At 39.2% G+C, this 19,755-nt stretch overlaps 1 protein-coding gene across 1 annotated transcript in view; it reads right to left on the reverse strand.

Annotated features, from left to right (window-relative positions):
- Positions 1–12,830, reverse strand: part of LOC114070134 (potassium voltage-gated channel subfamily KQT member 1-like) — a gene marked incomplete at its 5' end in the record, with an annotated part of 70,444 nt that extends 57,614 nt beyond the window's left edge. The window contains 4 exons of the mRNA XM_027907374.1: positions 2,280–2,341; positions 8,134–8,174; positions 9,169–9,263; positions 12,755–12,830. Coding sequence (XP_027763175.1) covers positions 2,280–2,341; positions 8,134–8,174; positions 9,169–9,263; positions 12,755–12,830 — 274 coding nt within the window. The remainder of the gene's footprint in view (positions 1–2,279; positions 2,342–8,133; positions 8,175–9,168; positions 9,264–12,754) is intronic.
- Positions 12,831–19,755: the final 6,925 nt, after the last annotated feature.

A 19,755-nucleotide genomic window follows, 5' to 3' on the forward strand; every position in this document is an offset into this window, starting at 1 on the left:
AAAAAAAAAAAAAAGAAAACCCAAACCAAATCTATTCCACCAAAATCCTGAACAAAGCAACACCACAAATGTCTGTGCTTTTTCTGCACCGTGTCTCTTTTCCCAGCAGGACTATGAGAATGAAGCCCTGTACCCCTGAAAGAAGTACTGAAATTTGTACTGAAAAAACAAATACCCTGGATTACCTTGGAGTCTGGCATTTTATTTTACATTTGTAGTTTGGTCCGAGAACAAAAAGGAAGCTGCAGTGATTGAGTCATCTTATGAAAACATCTGAACAGATTTTTATTCCTTTCTATGTGTTTTTTGCAGAACAATAAGCAGAGAGAGAGAGAATTCACCAGTTTCCATACAATACTTAAAATTAAAGCACTAAGTTGAACTTTTCAAATAAAATAGCAGCTAGGTCTTACCCACACTAATGTTTTGAGCTTGCACCATATTTAGATCATGTCTAAATGAAGTTGAGGTGGCTGCACCACTGGGTTTTTTCTTTTTTTTGATTTGCACAAGTGTTGTTCTGAAAACATCGCAGTGAATCCACGCTACAGACTTGCTACCACAAGCTTTCAATAGATATTTAACTTGAGATGGTAAAACCATGTGGCTTCATCATCCCTAAACATTTACACCAAGGCAGCACTGACAAAAATAATAACTCTTCAAATCAGCCAGAGTTCAGTTTTCTGGCAGGTTTAAGCTGTAAAGGCCTGTGCAACAGAGATCAGTCAGTGCAGCACTTATGGCACACACCAGTATCTCCTGCAACATTCCCCTTCTTACACCAAGATCCCCCTGCAATACTCTGAGGAAGGCTTTGAAATAAAATTTACTGAATCCACAGCCCATTGTGCTAAAGCTGGACCGGTGCCAGACACACTAAAAACTTTCTCACCTCTCTTCTTCATAAATATGGAGCAGCCAGGAGACCGTGAAAAACTGTTTCCAGAGGTATTTAAGATACTAGCAGTATTTCTCACTCAAAGCACTCTTAACTGTTATCACAGATACTTTTATGGCTGAGTTTTCAAATCTGTACTGTGGGTTTCTCTATATATGCATATTCAAGAAATCTGAACGAGCTAGTGGTGCAAATTTACAGAACATACAGAGGCTAGAGAGCAATGTATCTCTTTTGAAGTGAGTTAAGGCAATCTGAAGGAAAGCCCATTTCATGTTAAACGACTGTGTCCACACAAGGGACCAACCCACTTTAAAAGTTAACTCATTTGATTTGGGAAGCTGATTCTCTGGCACTGCCCAAGAAGGCTAAAAATCAAAGAAAATCTGTTCTTTGACACACAGTGTTACAAATTGCCAGTGTTGTCCCAGCAACGATCATTACAAATTAGGCAAGGGATTGTATGCACAGTTCTTAAGAATTATGAGGATTTTCCTTCTCCTCTTGCCTCACTTCCTCAGAAAGAAGTGCAAGGAAAATTTGCATAAGAAATTTGAGTGGGACAAGGGTAACAAATAAGCAGTGGATAGGATAAATTCAAGTGGACTTTTGTCTCAGCTGTTACATCACACCACACACCAAAGCTACTGTGCTACTGTCCACAGAAATCATCCTTTTCTAGGGACACCAGCTTTGAGAGGCAGGTAGGAGTGCTGACCAAAACACTGTTAGAGAAATAGAGCCTTAATTTTAAGCAAACTTCTTTTTTTTTTTTTTTTTTTTTTTTTTTTTTTTTTTTTTTTTTTTTTTTTTTTTTTTTTTTTTTTTTTGTTATTACTTCAGTGGGAAAAGCTCTTGAGGAAGTTTGTATTAGGTCTAAAACAATAGAGCCTCCCTGAGCTTTGGCCTCTGGGCATACTTCTGAGTAACTCTAATTAATGACAAATATGAACATATTCTTGGAGAGAAGGCAGTGGGGCAGGGGCAGAATTGATGCAAAGATAATTGCACAGGGGAAAAAAAAGCAGCAAACATTAAAAAATCTCAAGACCATTAACTGAGATATCAACTGTTGCTACTTTCAAAGGCTCCTGATATTTCTGTTTAACTCACTAATACTTATACACAAAATGGGTGATTTGGCTTCAAGATGAAAGCAGTTCCTTTTATACCCAAGAACCAAACCTGCATGGCAGGTAAATGGTTAATGCTGAACAACGTGCACGTGACACTTCATCAACTCCCTTCCAAAAATTATATTACTCTTTATTATGGTGCCCTGCAATTCCAAAGTAAATCATGCCAAGATACTATCTTGCAGGTCTGTAGATCAGATATCATGACTCAGGGAAAAAAAAGCAAGCTTTCATGCACTTACCTTATCCTCCAGCCGGATCAGTCTGGCTCCTATGCTGTAGTATCCTTTGTCTACCCCTTTTTCTAAATAAAGAAGAATAAAAACGGGACATCCATTACTGGAGAGTAATTTCAGACTAAGAATTATATTTATGATATTTAAAGCAAAAAAAAAAGAAGCTGGTAATAGTAGGGTAGCATAAAAAAACATGAACACAACTAGAAAGAATTTTTGGTGGTGAATGGAAGTGAAAGAGAGTTATTGGAGAGAAGGGAATCAGTTTGCATAACTGGCAAGATTAGGTTAGTCTAAAGGGCAACCTGGACATTGGTAGAGTAGTCTGTGGACGTGAATGATTAGAGATACTGTCTGTGGTAATTTGTTTCCTTGTTTAATTATGCCAGCTAATTGCATGTAGTTAGATGGAATAGGCCTAGTACTGGGCACACCTCCTATTTTGGATATCATCGGCATGAGCAATGTACACTTGCTATAACTAAAGAAATCAGAATAGTTTTCAGCTGAGGTTGCAGGTGTAGAATACAGCACTATCCAGGGGTTCTATCATCCGTCTATCTATCTATCTATCTATCTATCTATCTATCTATCTATCTATCTATCTATCTATCTATCTATCCACCTATCTATTTTATCTATCTATCTAATCTATCTATCTAATCTATCCAATCTACCCTGTAGGAACAAACACAATAAGGAGAGAAAATTCAGAGATTTTTCAAGGACTCTGTGTGGGGACAGACAATAAATGACACAGCTTGGCTTACACATGTGTGCTCTGCATCATTCACAACCTCAGAAACCTCTTAAAATATAAGTGGCTGAGGCTCGAGTTTATCTGTATTCATCTCTGCCTAAAATGAAACAATTGACTAGAAAGTCCACTTTCTAGTTAGCAAATATGTAGGCAAATCTCCCAAAGTATATATCAGAAAAAACCCATGCCTTCAAGGATTTCTAAATTGGGATGTGATTCGAACAGCAGTGGGTAGGAAGTGTTTTTGTTCAGGTCTAAACCCTAAAAGTCCCCCAAACATGAAGAAATATTTCAAAAAGTATGATGTTTGGGTTTTTTTAAGATAATAATAAAATAAAATAATAATTTCCTCACTGGCTCTAATTACACCCATCAGATAACCACCAAGACATCACAAACCAAGCAAAACCAAGTTAATCATGTTTCCTATTTCAGTTATTCTCAAATGTTGTGTGGAACAGAAAACAAGAAAATAGGAAGCAGATAAGCAGTAAGAAGCTATTTTGTGGCCTGTGGCACTCCCAGCAGATGAAGTGAAAAGAATGACACACATGCACATAGCTGTGTCTTGTCCACCCCTTTACTGGCATGCAGATTGTGTAAGTCACAAAATGCTGTGGTCTTTCCCAATTTCTTATTAGCCTCCATATAAAACAGCAGTCAGCTCTAATTTACAAGCATTTTCTTCTAATAAAGACCATCCTTTAAAGTAAATGTGGTTTGTGCACAACGTGCTGGATGCTGTTTTTAGAAGGGTGAGCACAAGTTCAGGTAATGTTGCTCCAGTACATTTGATTTCTATCTCATGGTTATGTTTTCTCTCCTGAGTCTTTTCAGACACATAATTTTCAAGATACATAATTTTAGACTTTCTGTATTAGATTATTTACTTTAACACAGTTAAAAAAATAGCAGGGCTAACTACAAATCTGAGATGTCCTAATTTCTACAGTCTTTGTTTTGTAAAAAAAATAACTTTCTATTAGTATTAATTTTTTTCTGTTCCTTTTGTTGGGCTTCAAGAAAACAGACAGATCAGCTGAGCAATCCAGTAACACGTATGGGAAAGGCACAAAAACAAAGAGTACATTTGCATGACCTTAATGGAAGGAAGCCCAACTATTTATAACTGGATGAAAACACATATGGACAAGTTTTAGCTCAGAAATAAAAAAAGAAATATCTTGAAACAAGCTTGTGTAATGTGGTTGGTATGATACCAACACAAGCTCATCATTTTATACAATTGGTTTTGAATCAGAGAAAACACTGATAAATAAGCACTAGGTTTTACAGTTCAGGAGATTGAATACTTGTTGGGTCATCTAGTCCAGTTCTCATCTTTATAAACAAAGAAATTTCTTCCCTGGAAGCCTTCGCCTTCCTGACTACACATGCTATTCTACTTTCAAAACAACACAATCCTGTATTCGTTTCCTAATATTTTCACAAAGCTGGCCCATCTCTTTTCCTAGTAAAGAACAAGAGAAGCCTCTTGTAAAAAAAAAAAAAAAAGTTAAAAATTTTAGGTGTGCTCCATGCCAGTTCAGCAGGTGGTGACTCTTTCCCCAAATGGAAGCATCTGATATAAATAACATACAAGGATATAAGGAGGAGGAAGAAAGCAAATAAAATGAGGGATCGCATCAAATTCTTAATTTTTCATACAATTAGCGTCCTCCATCTCATCAGAAAATACCAAATATTAAATAAAACATATTTTTTTTTCCTTTGGTTAGAAGAAATAATTATCTAGCCTCTGAGATGACACAATTTGCTCAAATGACTCACTAGGAACAATAAAATCAATTTACTGGAGACAAGCTTTGCTCACTGCATTTGTTAAAGAGCTGTATCTCACTTCTGCCCTTCCTCCAGCAGATGCTGATGGCAGGATTTACACACGCTATCGTTACACTGTGTATAAAACAAATAATACACCAATTTAAAAACTAAATGCAAGTTTCTTTATTAAGAATACAGTTCAAGATTGTTCAGAGGATCTAAATGGGCAGTAAATTAGCTGCAAATTCCAAACTCTCAAAACAGGAGATAAGTGATATTTCTGCTGGCTCCTTGCTTTGAGGTAGAGCAACTCCAGCAATGAAATGAACTTTCAGACACAAGATTGTGAACACCTGACAGCTACAGAAAATATCCTATGTGGTTTCTGGTTTTGACCAAGTTCCCACTGATTTTGTCTCCTGGAGGAGTGGAATAAATCAGTTCTGGCAGAAATAAGAGTATCTCTTATTTCAAATATTAATCCATTCAAAAAGATATAAATTAAACCAAGCATATTTATTATGTTTTAAAAGATACTATGACCCGATTTCTTCTTAACAGATGGGAAGGAAAAGCTATCAGAAAGCTTAGGTGACATTTAATGGAAAAAAAAAGCAAGCAGTGGAACTGTCAGAATTTTACAAAGAAGCCCTTTCCTCCAGGGATTCCCACCTGTGTTATGCAGACCCAAGAGATTCAGATGAACTGCAGATAAATACCAGCTTTTTGTGTACTTTTCTGAACTCAAACACTGGCCTTTTTGTTTTACCTTGGCATTATTCTTCACCTTTGCCCCTGAAAAGCTATGGTAAGTCTCAACAAGTACAATCAGAAGCAGTTAACTTCATTATGTGTAGTGGAGGCCAAGTTTTACACTCTTTTTATTTGTATCATTCTATAAGTGTCTACTTTGCTAATTCAGTAATTTTATTAATATGTGCTTTGCCTCTATATCAACACTTTGGAGTTATTAAGGTCTGTATTATTACATGAACGTGTTTCATCTTACAAAATTGTGTCACCTGGAACACTGGGACAGGCTTTCAATAAAAATGGGATTCAGGTCTTTGGAAAATGCATTCATCATCTTAAGGTTTTTAAATCCACTCCTGATAGTAGGAGTTTCAAAGAAAACTAGTAGGGACCAAGACCAAAACAAGCAAAAAGGTGGAATTTCTCACCATCTGCGTACGTGAAACTGAAATCACGAAAACTCTTTATACAAAATATGTCTGGACACACTATTTTGTACTCCTGAAGGCACTGAAACCATGTCAGGAAGTCTCTGATCTGCAAATGGCTGAAAGCTCACAGGAAGCTTAGAGGCTTAGGCATAGCCTTTTTTAACACATTTCCCAAAGCACTTTGCTTTTGGCTCCATCAGAGTCAGGACTGGTCTGACCCAGCGTGGCTTTTATTCTGTCCTTGCGTCCTTATCTTGTTTTAACACAGCTTTTAGTGCTTTTTTGTCTCTGAGAAACTGACTTGAAAAATAACAATGATTGCTCCCAGTGAATTCAGATTCTGGATCTTTTATGACATCATTCACTTTTGAAAGGTAATAATACTACAGATACACTGCAATTACTTTATATTCTCAAAGCTGACAACAGGGTTTCAATAACACCCTGATCCAAAACCCACTGAGGTCACTGGGAAGACTCCCATTCATTTCAACGGGCTTGGAATCAGCCCTGAAGATTCTTTGAATGGGAGTATAATAAAACCAGGAGGGAAAAACAAAAAAGAGCTCTAAAGGAAAATTCTTCTCATTTTTTTCTCCTTGGCAGTTTAATTTTGTTTGCATTGTCATTTCTCTTTTTGCTCTATTTGCCATCAATACAAAAATAAGACAGTCTGGAGGAAACACCCATATTGTTACAAATGGGGTTTTTAGCAATGCCTGGAAAAGTGTAAGTGCTACACTGAAAATGCATTGTCAGTGCAGAACAAGCCTTGCATTCCGAGGAAAGCTCAGGAAGAACTCCTTTTCCAGAGGAGAAGGGCAATTCAAGAGTCTGTTTTCACCCAAAGCAGACAAATACTGTAACCACTCATCACTGTTCATCACTTGGATAGTACTGGCAGTGAGAGCAGGTTGGATAATACTGGGAGTAATTGTAAACTAACTCCAGATTTAGTTCTGCAGACCATTTATCTGGAACCACTCATCTGATTTTTGGATTTGTGGAGGCTCTAGATAAAATAACTGCTCTTAAAAAAAAAAAAACAAAGTTTCTTAAACCTCTCAGAATTAGTTTCTTTGCAGCCAGCACTCCTAACTATTCCTCTCCAAGACACTGCTTCATAAAAAGTGTTTCCAACACTAGTCTTTTTGAGCACAACTTGCAGTTCTAATTTGGTAATGCTGCATTTGAAATAAAATAATACATTCTTGGAGGTAAGGGGAGTTTTCCCCTTAGTTTAGCTCGCACATTGTGGAATGAATTCCCAAGGATAAATATTTATAGAAGTATTCAAGCTGAGAGATGATTTTCCTGTGGTCCAAAAGGAGCACAGCTACAGGGAAGGAAGATCATACTACTGAGTCCTCTGCAGCACTCAGATGTTGAAAAGGTATTTTGAGAGATATTTCTTGTTCTGGTAATATTAACCACTGATAATATGTAATTTTTTAAAGACTCTGAAACAACTTTGCCACCCTCAATTAAACTTATGGCTGTGGGTGCTGAAAGTCACTTGGGGATATGTGGCTTCAGTTCCTAAGTCACTTTTGAGCTTGTAGGGACAAAGAATGAGACAGAGCCCCTGAAATTTGAATTCAACTTCTTTTGGGGGAAAAAAAAAAATAAACACTTCTTTCAGTTTTCCCCATCAAGCACTCAGGTTTCTGATCTCCACAATTCCCACCGCAAGATTTTCCCAGAATATCACTGCTGTGCAGGGCCATCACATTCAGTGGCATTTGCTTACAATTAATTAGCAAACCTTCTTTTTCTTAGACATGTCAAACTGTTCACCAAAGAGATTTTCCTTATTAGTTTCCCTGTGCCTGACCTTGCATTTTTTATGGTGAATTTCATCCCCCTTCTATCACTCTAGCTTTCAAATTTACCCCAGTTCTTCCTGAGTAAGACCCATGATCTTCCTTTGAGCTTTCCAGAACTGAAATCCATTGGTCACTCAGGAAGGAAAAAATGCAACATATTTATCTTTACATAGGCATTCCAAAGCTTATTAACAGAATTATATTACTGCATAATTGGCTGGATTATAAATCCATATTACTGTAGCCAAGGGTATTTTCCCAAAGTTATGAAGGTAATAATTTTACATAAAATGCAGCCACTATACCTGGGAGGAAAAGACCTGGCTTTCCCAAGGATTGGTCCAACCTGAAAAGCAAACAGAGAATTACCAGCAGTGCAATTACCAAGCAACCTAAACTCTGCTGCTAGAGAAAGCATGGGAGCATAATTTCCATGAGAATTTGCAGTAGCTTCAAACCTCAACCAAAACAAGTAAAAACATGAGACCAGCATGACTTTCTACATATCCAGTCAGCAGTTTAGTTCTTTAGAGTTTTTGCCTCCAAAATCAAACCATATTATTATTGTTATTTTCTTGAGTACTAATATTTCTTGGACTTTCGAGTTGTAACCAAAACATAGTTCTCCTGTGTCTTACATAATCTAATAACAAAGACTATACAAACAGAATAGCTTCTTAATAACATTTGCAACTATTCCCTGACTCTCATACAGGCGGATTTAATATCTATATATGTTGACACAGGAGATTCCATTCAGCAGGATTTTTTTTTTTTTCTTTTTCGTTTGATTTAAGGGCCAGAGAGGTTCATTCTGGTGTCCCAGTCCACAGCGTTAATTTGTAAAGAGAAAAGCACTTTGTGCTGAAACAGAGGAGAACAGTTTTGTGGCAGAGTATTTCAGCTGCAAAGCTGAAACTCCATGTGCATGGAGGAATGTAGGAAGGGAAAGGTTCCAGATAGAGAGGGAAACACAAGTGAACCAGATTTCTCTCGACGGTAGAGAACCAGAGAGTGGGAACAGAAAGAGAAATCGTTATTTGAAAAGTTTTCCTCTTCTAAGAAGAGGACAGAAAAACTTGCTTCATACTATAACCTTCACAGCATGCACCTTCGTTTCGTGTAATTTCACTTGGAGAAAAAGAGGAGAGGAGAATAAAGGATGATTGTAAGCCTGGTCATAAAAAGGGTTAAAAATGACTCCGAGCTAAATCCTCCAGATATTGTGCTCCCTGTTGTGCTTGCAATTTCAGACAATTACTGTTCATTAAGTACACATCTCTGCTAAAGCCAGCTGGCACTGGAGAAATCAAATATTTCATGAGGTAGACAGGGCCTACCTTCTTTGAAGTTCTTTTATCCGGACCATCATGTTGAGGTGTCCCTGCGAGTACTGCTCGATCACGTCCCGTACGTCGTACGGCTTCCGAGCTTGCTGGGAAAGGAGTCAAGAGACTGAAAGTTGAGTATTGTTTAAACTTGATTTGTTCCAGAGGTTATTTGCTTGTCATTTTGCAATGAATAAAAAATATCTATCTGTTGTAGGAGTGCATATTTACTGTGGAGACGGAGCCAAATGATTCCCATTACTGTCAGTTAGAGTCATGTCTTCATGTTACTTCATACTGAGCAAAATATTAGACCTTCACAGTGTATTTGAAAAACACAAAACCAAGATATATAATTTATCTAAGGCTATCATGTGCCGTATCTCTTGGCTCGTTCCAAAACCATATGATAATCATAATGTCAGAGGACTGAACCACAGGAACGGGCCCAATTCATAACACTTGGACCCGGAATCAAATGTCTCTAGAGACTAAAGATGTCTGGTGACAGAAATATTGCTGTTTAAGGAACTGGGAGGACAGATGCTTCACATAAGTCAGAAGGCTGCTGCATGTGGATTTTGTTTGCGCTTCTTTGTCTTTCACGATACCTACGAGGTCAGGAAAAAAAAAAGTGCAATTCAAATAAAAAAGGACAGATAAAAAAATGCAAGAGAGCAAAAAAAACTGCCATCTGCCCAGCTTTATTCCCATTCTAATGAGAATCCAGATGCTTCTGCCAAGCTTTGGTTTCTCGCTGTTACTGCTATGGCAGAATTTCGAAGCAAGTCTAGAGAACTTGCACAAAGTGATGTGATTATAAAAAGTGCAGCATGCTAAAATTATAGCAAGTAAAATCAATGTGTGTGTGTGTGGTGGTATAAACACAAATGATGTCTTTTTGAAAACGTCAGCATTTTGAGAGCCGTCCCAACCCCTATGGGAAATGTGGGGCAAGGTATTTTCCTTTTGGCTCTGACTCAAGAAAAGAAGGGGGGGAAAAAAAAAAAAAAGCGAAGGTAAACTGCAAATCTAGTAATTGGAAATTACTGCAAACAGCACATTAGTCATCTTGTTGTCTGTTTCCACTCTGTCACAGCTTCAGCCAGAGCCATTAGCATGCACCGCTGCACACATGCACTGAACACCTACAGTATGTGCTGGAGTCATGCTTGGAAGGCAGCCACAAGATCCTAGAAATTTCAAATGAAAGGCGTGGAACTGGAATGGAAACAAACCCCGCGAAATGAACGAAGGAGGAAAAGCTCTCCGTGGCAAAATGCCTTCCCTGCACTCAGCACTTACCTGCATTATTGCTTTCAGAAGGGTTCGTGTGCACACTGGTGTGCATTTGTGAGAGGAGATACTCGGTGGGGAGGGAGGTTTCAGCTTTCAGTTTATCACCTATTTTTTTAATATTTTTTTTGTGTGTTTTTTTTTTGCTTCCCCAGCTTCACATTTTGCAGACGCTGACACATCACTATTTCTGGCCAGAAAAGCAGCCAATTGTCTTCACCCCGACAAACAGTGCCAGTATCACTCTTTGGATTGACCAGTGGAGGTGCTTTGAGAGCGTTTTGGTGAAATTCTCCATCCTCTCCTTTGGGCACTCTCTATTTAAACACCGGGCATGGCACAGAGCCTGGATGTGCTGGGGGTTTTTCCCCTCCCCTTTCCCCCATGTGCATAATTAATTCTACTCATTGGCAATGAAATTTCTGCCCCAAAAGAAGTCCTCTCTCTGTTATCCCGTTTACCAAATCATCAGCTCTGAACTGTATAAAGTACTGTACACTGCCATCTGCCTGAGTGCTCTCTAAAGCTTAGGAAAAACACCCTTCCAGCTTTCACCATTTTTATCTCCTCTTTTCCCATAAAGCTTAAATCTGAGCATCCAACGTCCTGCCAAACTTTGGCCCAGTCTCTTGTTATGATTTTATTAGCAGATGCCAGTACAGTACCACCTAAGCCAGGAGGTAATGGATTTCCAGGGAAGTGTGGTAAATGCAGAATTTAACAACTCCCTTAACTTCCATTCTGCCCAGAATCCCAAATCCTGGCCGTTTGAGTTCAGTAGTCCACATTCAGTGTGCTCAGAGCTCCTAATGCAAAACTCTTAAATAATATTACCCAGCTTTGAACTTCCAAAATCTAATTAGCATAGGGAGCCCTAAAAACTGTATTTCACGGCCCCAAGAAAGACACAGAAGATCATTCCTTCGTCTTCTTTTTCTCTGTCACTAGCACCAGCTCCCAGAATTCTCTCCACAGACTGATCAAGTTCAGTTTGTAAAGTTTGGCAGCTTTGTAAAGTTTGTAAAATTGGCTGACAGCTCCAGAACATCAGGTCTCTGGTGGTTTGAAAAATACTAATTTTTAACATAACTCATTTATAAACTGATTTGAGTTTTGCTAAATGGTGTCTTTATTTATCTTTATTTATAAAATTTATTTATCTATTTATTTATTTATTTTAATTTCCCATAATGTTTATCTCTCTGGTATATTTACAGTATAATCCTGCTCTCCTGTTTTTTTTTCTGAGTTAAAAGGTAAGGTCGTCTGAAGATACATGCCTGCATGAGCTTGGGAAATGTATATGCTATTCTGTCTGCCATAATTCAGAGTCTTCTGAGTGCTGTGAGCTTATCTCAGACTTCTATCCCTTGCAATTAAGTGCTCAGCTCTAATCAAACTCCCCTGAAATATAGGTTCTTGATTTATGTTTTTAAAACCTCTTCAAAAGGATCATGAAAGTTCATTAACTTGCAGTGGATCCTCTCAGACAAAAAAAAAAAAAAGCAAGAATCTTAAATGGAAATAACAGGGGCTTTGAAAATCAGCCCAGAAGTTAATTTTTCATTTCCATGGCATTTCCAGCACGTGGGTGATGAGAATGATGATATCAGAATCCCATTCCAAAAACGTTTTATCGTAAGGAGCCTCAGTAAACAGGCAAAATATGATGATATTTCCAATGCAGTACATTTATATTTATTCTGAGCACTTTCTAACCTGAATGAGAAAATGAACTCAATCCTCCATAAAGACAGCAAATTTCCAGAGGGTCAATGCTCCACAGTTTTACAAAATGTGGCCTAAGATGTCGCTTTCTGGGAAATAAATTTGGAAACGTGGGCCACAAGTGTGACAGCCACCCACAGCACACAGCTGAGCATCCTCTGACCAGTTGTGTCAGAGTGGACAGTGTGGACAGTGGACAGTGACAGTGCTCTTGCAGATACTCCAGCAGAGTGTTTTCTTCACTTCTTCTAGCAGAAGGGTAACTCTTGCTCGGTGTAGTAAAACGAATAGAACCCCCCCAAAAAAAAAACAAATGCAGCAAGAAAAAAGAAGAAGTGAAAAATAACCCTGCTGACTGCACAAATGCAGGTTTTTGTATCATGCTGTACCCATGGACAGGCGGCAATTTTGCCCACAGCACAAAAAAATCCACATAAGATGAGGCCAAGAACTTAAAGAATACCTTCGACTTATTAGCACTGCATGCACGAAGACAAGCCCACTCTGAGAGCACTTTCAGTGCCAAGTACTCGAGCTTACAGCAATTGTACTCATGATCAGTTGTGCTGCTTACCTGAAATTTTCTTCTGGCTACAAAATACTGCATTCTCCTGATGACTTTCACAGCTGTTCGATGTGCTTCAGTTAATCTGCCAGGAAAGACAAACACAGACATGCATCAGTTGGTCTGGGGGGTGGGGGGGGAAGCAGGAAAAACGTCTTAATGGAAGATGTTGACTCTGAGCACTAAAAATCTACAACTGTGTTTTATGTTTACAGTGCAAAGCTGTAGCACAGCACGCTCTGTGTGTGCACGTGTGCTTTGTTCTGCTGCTTTGCCTCCTCGTGTGTTGTGGTTCTAAGCATTAAGAACTGATATAAGGGGGACAATGAAAGCAGGTGTACAACGACAATGCGTGTGGAGGGGATTAGACAGGATTACTGTCAGTGTGTACAACTGGCACCGGTCTGAAGAATGTTAAAACGTATTCAGGACCGTGACTGCATTCCTTATTTTGCATTTAGTGTTTTGCCCATGAGCTCTGCTGCACAGAAATTAAGCTCTTTAAAAAAAAAAAAAAAAAAAAAAAAAGCACTTTGAACTCTCTAGGAAGGAAAGAAAAATTGAAGTGTCACATCTTAGAAAAAAACCACCCCAAAATAGAACACAACAGACTCTCTTAGCACCCGTGTGTGTGTCTGTGCACGTGGCTGTCTCTGCTGGTGTTCAAACACAGAACTGGACAGAATATGCCTCAGCTGTATCACTTCACCCACAGGACACTGCACTTGCAGAGCATTAATTGAGCCACCTGGCCGGCAATTAATTACCACAACCTCTTATTTATGGTGGATTTTGGAAGGGTAGAGAGGAAGCAGGAATGTGGTAATTGTAAGTAGAAGTATTTTCTTGAAGTACTGATTCCTTCCCCATGGTCTTTATTCACACAAAGTGAGTGAACTAAAGAGAAGATTTTCTTTCCAAGGATGCTGCATTGTTAGGAAATCAATGTTCTATATGGACATCATCTTTGACATGTGATGATAACCCTAGGAAAGCTATCCAGCAAATCTCTTGAGTCTCCTGAAAGCGCAGTCTGGCCCAGTGTAAATGGCTGGGGAAATGGAAGTATTAGCTAGGCCACCTACTTGGGTGCCACAGTTCAGAGACAAAGTCTTTAAGAAGTGGAGTGGTTACAGTGTATTATTGCAAAGTGAAGTAAATAAAAGCTAAACAAGCAGGGATTGTATTTCAGAATTAGCATAGTTTTTCATTTTGTAATTATTCTTTGGGAAAATTAGTGCATCTGACAGGGTGAGATACCAGAGCCCCAGGAATGGTTTTTTAAATAAGCCTTCAGGAGCTTTTTCTGGCTCTTTCTATGTCAAGCCCCAGATTAATACTGGATACATGCACGAATATGTGTGAAACTCAGATGTCTGTACTAAATATATCCTCACATTTCATTTATCTGCGTGTATTCATGCACAGACCCATCTAAATGCACTCACACATGCAAACACTCAGGAGACAGTGCAGGGTGAGCACGACTGAAGAACTACCTTTATTGAGTATCATCAACAGCACTGCAAAGTACCAATCTTGGCATTTGTGTAAACCTATCAAAGGGATTGGAGTTTAGCCTACAAGACCTTTATTATGGTAAAAAAAAAAAAAAAAAAAAAGCCCTCAGCTTGACATTCAGGGCCCCAACTGAGTGACTAAAATGGGGATGACATTCTACTTGCAAATGGCACAGACTTGATATTAGAGAAATCTTTGTTGGCCCCTACAATTTTTTTTTTTTGATAACCAGAAAAGAATCACAACTTAAGGTAGGCATGGGGTTTAGCCTACCTCCCCTGTGTACAAGTTAAGAAAAAAGCTTAAAATTATCCCCTACCAATAAATCACCTCTTTATAAAGTATGTGAAACTTCATATATACACTTGAGAGGTTTTTTTTTATTAGGCTTATCCATATGAGGTGTTTCATGCACTGTTTAAACAGACTTAAATAGATAAGCTTGAAGAAGTCAGAGATGGAAATAAACCCAGGCAGTAATTTCCTCCTAATTACCCTCCTTCAGCAGAAATCAGGTCTACAGTTTTTCACTGTGTTATCAAATTCAAGTGTTCAGAACCATGAGACTAACTCTTGGAACTTGATGTACAATTGAATAGGTCTCCTTTTTAGGGAGAAAAGTTATTTATTTGTGAAATACAAAGCTAAGGTCACCCAACTACAGTTCAAAAGCACTTGATACTGGCATGTTCCAAACGGCAAAATTCACACCAGTCTCACTGGGAGCAAATCCTGAAAAAGAAGTGACTGTTCAGATTTGATGGTCACTACTATTACACTGAGAGACAGAAACACCTGAAATCTGGCTTTAATGGAAAAATAGCACGAAAAGGTGCAAATTCATAGACTGAGATCCGTGGCTGTGTTATCTTAATTGCCTCAATAAATCCATAAAGAGCACAGGAGCTCTAGGTGACAGGGAGCAGCTCCAGATGAGGTGAACACCCTGCTTGGTACAGCAAGCAGAGCTGTCCTCCTTACAGGGGGCTGGGGCAGCACAGCTGATCCTAAACATCTTTGGAGATTTTAGCTGATCTTCGCAGGTTTCCTATCACTGATGCCCACAGCGGATAGTTACAGCTCTTACTGACTAGGTTTCATTTCTCCCTGTATTTAGCCCTGCGCATTTACCCCGCCAAACCTTTTATTTTATCCCAAAAACACTGGATTAGGCAAAACCCTTTCGGCCTTGAGGGTGCTGGAGAGAACAAAAGGGCAGAGATGCTTTAGTAACACTCATTAGGATCACACCACCACTTGCAGTGAATCTCCCAGGTATTTTGGGGATGTGCAACTCGTGACACAACAACACGAGGGGGTGAGCACCGCACCAGCACACTCTTTCTACGTGGCACTTTCTACTGACACAAGACAGAAAGGGGCAGATCTTTTACAGGAATTATGTTTCCTGACTCCCAAGGGGGGTGAAGATTTAAGTCAGGAGGAGCCTGAGCACTTGCACTGAGTAGGAAAGTGGGTGGGTGGGTGCCCACACCTCAGTCCCCAGAGCAGCCAAGCTCTCCTGCCGCTGTGCACCAGAGGGCAGTGGCACACACACACACTAGGATATGCTTTCTTGGAAAGGAATAACAAAAATAATAACTGATTAAATTTGATTGACTAAAACAATTAAATTGTTTCAATAAAAGCTTTACCTACAAAGCCAGGCATAAACTTTAGGCCTCATAAGGATGGGGTCCATGCTGAGGTGGGGTGTTACTGTTGGGTGGGTTGTTTTTTTCTGTGTGTTTTGCTCAAAAGGGTATAATTAGAGTTTTATTGACAGGCAATGGCACGCTTTTCCATCTTTTAACCTAAACAACAGGTAAGAAGGTTTTGTCAAAACCTTCCCTTGAAACACCCTGTAAAGGACAGCAAAATTACTTTTGAACAGAAGTGATCTGGGTTTGGGAAAGTTACGAGCACATTAAAAACATTAATAATGGAAGCTTGTAACATCTGTAACTATAATGGATACCAGGAAAACTGTATTGAAATAATATACACTTGGATTCGTAAATTATGCTGACTCAGCCTTCCTCTCTGCAGGTTTTGGGTATTCCCATGTGGATGAAGAGGCTGGAGGGACAGCTTGTGCCAAGGTGGCATTGCAGCCCTGATCTGGTGCTCTGCTCAGGGTTCAGAGAGCACTGAAAGGCATTACTTTTAGCTAAAACACTTGGATGTATTTAAGAGTTTTTTTCTTTTTTTAGCTGCAGAAAGGCAGGAGCTCAAGATGAAGAAGCCAAACATTTTTTTTTTTTTTCTCCAGTTAAAAACATTTGAACCAGAGGAGGAAATAGAGATGATGAAATCCAAAGCAGCTCTAGAAACTATCCCCAGCGACGGTTTTTGTTTGTTTGTTTGTTTTTGTTTTGTTTTGAATATTATTTTTATATACCCTTCTGTTTGTTAAAAGCTTGTGTTGGCCAGTTCAGATGTCTCCTTTCCAGAGTAACAAACAGCATCATCAGTTCTGGAGCTGCTCATATCAGCGATGGCAACTGAAATGTAAACAAGTTCTCTGAGAAGCTCAGCCCTCCATCTGCCTTTTTGTTTTCCCACCACCTCTGATTAAGAGTAATCGCTTTCCAACTCGGATTCTGGGAAGGACATTGATTCCCAGTCCTAACTTCATTTTTTTTAACATATATAATTACATCAAGTGATATTTTATTAGGCAAAATATAAAGCAAATCCTTTTTGCACTGAAAGCATCACCAGAATCAATACAAAACATGAAATGGTGGCATCATAGGGCACTTTTTTCTGCAGGTGCACGTAGCACAAACTGCTCACTTCCAGAGCTGAGCTTTTCCCTTGAACCTGCAGATTCCCACAGTTACTGAAGGGTAATATTTAGCAGAGATGAATATCATCTTTATTCAAATATATAGCCACAGCTAAACTGTGCAATTATCCTGTCACATGGATAGCATGCACCAATAATTTGTTGGAGGATAAGAAGGGTGGGAAAAGATAAATCTTCCAGGAGATAAAATTACAGATGTTATCACAGACACATGCAGCAGTTAGTCCATACGAGGTAAAATGCACTATGTCCACCATCTATTAATGGAGAAAAAGGGTGGAAGAATGATGGTTTTCACCACAATGAAAAGAAGCTTATATAATGTGTTTTTAAAACTGAGGGAAGCTACAATGTCCAAATTAAAAAAACAAAAAATTACATCTTCCTCTCTGTAAATGACAATAAAATGAGTATTGCCTTCAGCTAAGCAAAGCCAAACAAAATGCCTTGAGCCTTAACCACGAGTTAAGAGAAGGTTGCAGCTTGAATTTGACATGCAAACACCTAGAAATGTCAGGCAATGATTCTGATTCCAGAGCTCACCCCAAGCCAGCAGTAGCAGGGAAGTACAACATAAATATAACACAAGAGGTCTCCAATCTTGTAACATTTCATCAAAGCCTTGTAAAGAACACATACTTCTGGAGACTTTCCATCACTTACATGATGGAAATTATATAAGATGCCATTTGCACTGAAACCTGAGGGAACGTTTCAGAAAATGTTGGCACAACTTTGTTTTTTCCCTTCATTCTTAATCACAACCCCACCTTAAACCTACCTCATCTCTATTTTAACCATATCCTTATCTGAACCTTTTCAAGCCCATGTTTGGATCGAAACTACAAATAAATTAGGATTGGCTTCTCTCAGACTGCACAGCCTGGAGGCCTTTTTGGCTTCACCAAACTCTGCTGACAGCCTCAATTTATGAAGGAATGCTGAATGCTGCAGATTCTGAAAATCCCTCCTCAGCAGGTACAGTCTCAGGCAAAGTAGGAAACAGCCCAGAAGTGACATGTTTGTGGTGGGGGGCTGCTTTCTGGCACCTGGTTATTTTGCTGAAGATTTTGTGGCAATCGCTATCCCCACCCATTCGCCACCACGCACGCTGCTGCCACTGAAACCGTTCCAGAACGCATCTGCCTCCGCTCCTGTTTGTCTCTCTGACCTGGCATTCCCTGAAGGGAATGAGGAAAAAAAGCAGATTTCCTAGAGCAGTGCCCCTAGGGATTGGGGCAGGGAGGACAGAGCAGGGACAGAGCAACAGCTCTGAGGAGAAACTGCTGGAAGAGGAAGAACTGGGACATCATTTAAAGGGAGCAACTGCCAGCACAATATATTGGCAAAGGAGACCCCACTGGGAGAAGAACCAGTACAGGGTGATTTCTTGATGTTGTCCATGAGCAGAACAGAGTAAGTAGAAAGCTCCTGAAAATAATCAGAGGTAGATGCAACCTCGTCGCTGAATGGGATTTAAAGAAGAAGAAAAGCCCTTGAACCTCAGGTTGTTTTTCTCAACCTCAGACAGTTGGAGTTTTCAGTTACAAGTTTCTTCTGTAACATTACGAAGTGGGTTCATTGAGAAAGTGGGAGAAAAGCTCTGTGTTAGTCCCTTGCTAATTAAAATGCATAATTAAAATGAGTAATTAAGCTTACTACAGAATGCTCTTGTGTCTGGGAGCCCAACTGTCCATGAAAAACAATTCATGTGCTAAACTGCCTCTGAGAACTAAAGTAACCATTGGATATTTTGGTTACATCTTTCCTCTATTTTTTGTTGGCAGCAAAAAAAAAGCCCCTGGTCTCTTTTCTGCCCTTTTATTTCTTCCATTCTTGCTGCAATGTCAGAACAAACAAGATAATGTCACAGGAGATGTCTTTTCAGTGTGGAAATACAAACACAGGAAGATTTTTTTTTTCCCCCCTGAGCAAACATCTTCTGGAAATTACATCAATAACTTCCTGTATTAGTGCTGTACCATCACTATTTCTAGTCCCAGGACAGGTGAAATGCTCCTGCGCCCATGCCTGTTCTCATTTGCTTACAAAACAGGCTCTGGCCACAAACCCCTTCTTGGGATTTGGACAGATGCTGGCAGATAATGGCATGTGTTTACCCCAAATATTACAGAATTCACTGATCCTAGTAGCTAAAGGTTTTTTTTTTTTTTACTTCTCGCTCCTTAAAACTCAGCCTTCCTCCTTTTGCCTTTTAAAAAATGTCTCCAGAACGTTCAGCTGGTGAAAGGCACTGCAGAGACAGCCATCACCAAGCCCAAACAACCACGCCAGATGAGGAGAAGCCTTTCTGGAATCTGAATAGCCTTCATATCTGTGCAATACAAGAACAGGACAGCCTCAATCCATAGGTTCTGGTTTGCTCACTTTGAAAAATGCCTCAACCCAAATTAATGCACTTTAAGACTTCATTTTCCTCTGCACTGTATTCAGCATTTCTGGGAACAACGTGGTGTTGTTAATATACACCAATGACTGAGCGCTGTATTTATGCCTCAATGATTTTCTGTCATGAGAATATAAAGCCTGGCAAAGACTGATTCTCTGAAATACCAGTTTGTTTGGGTTCATTAATCTTAATTCCTATCTTGCCTGAATAGGAACTGGACAACAGTCAAGTCAGGGAATAGTTCTGAGAATTAAAACTTCAATGGCT

This window comes from Empidonax traillii, unplaced genomic scaffold (genome assembly GCF_003031625.1).
Source record: "Empidonax traillii isolate 1590-97213 ecotype Southwest subspecies unplaced genomic scaffold, ASM303162v1 scaffold1445:size164584, whole genome shotgun sequence".
Classification (NCBI taxonomy): domain Eukaryota; kingdom Metazoa; phylum Chordata; class Aves; order Passeriformes; family Tyrannidae; genus Empidonax; species Empidonax traillii.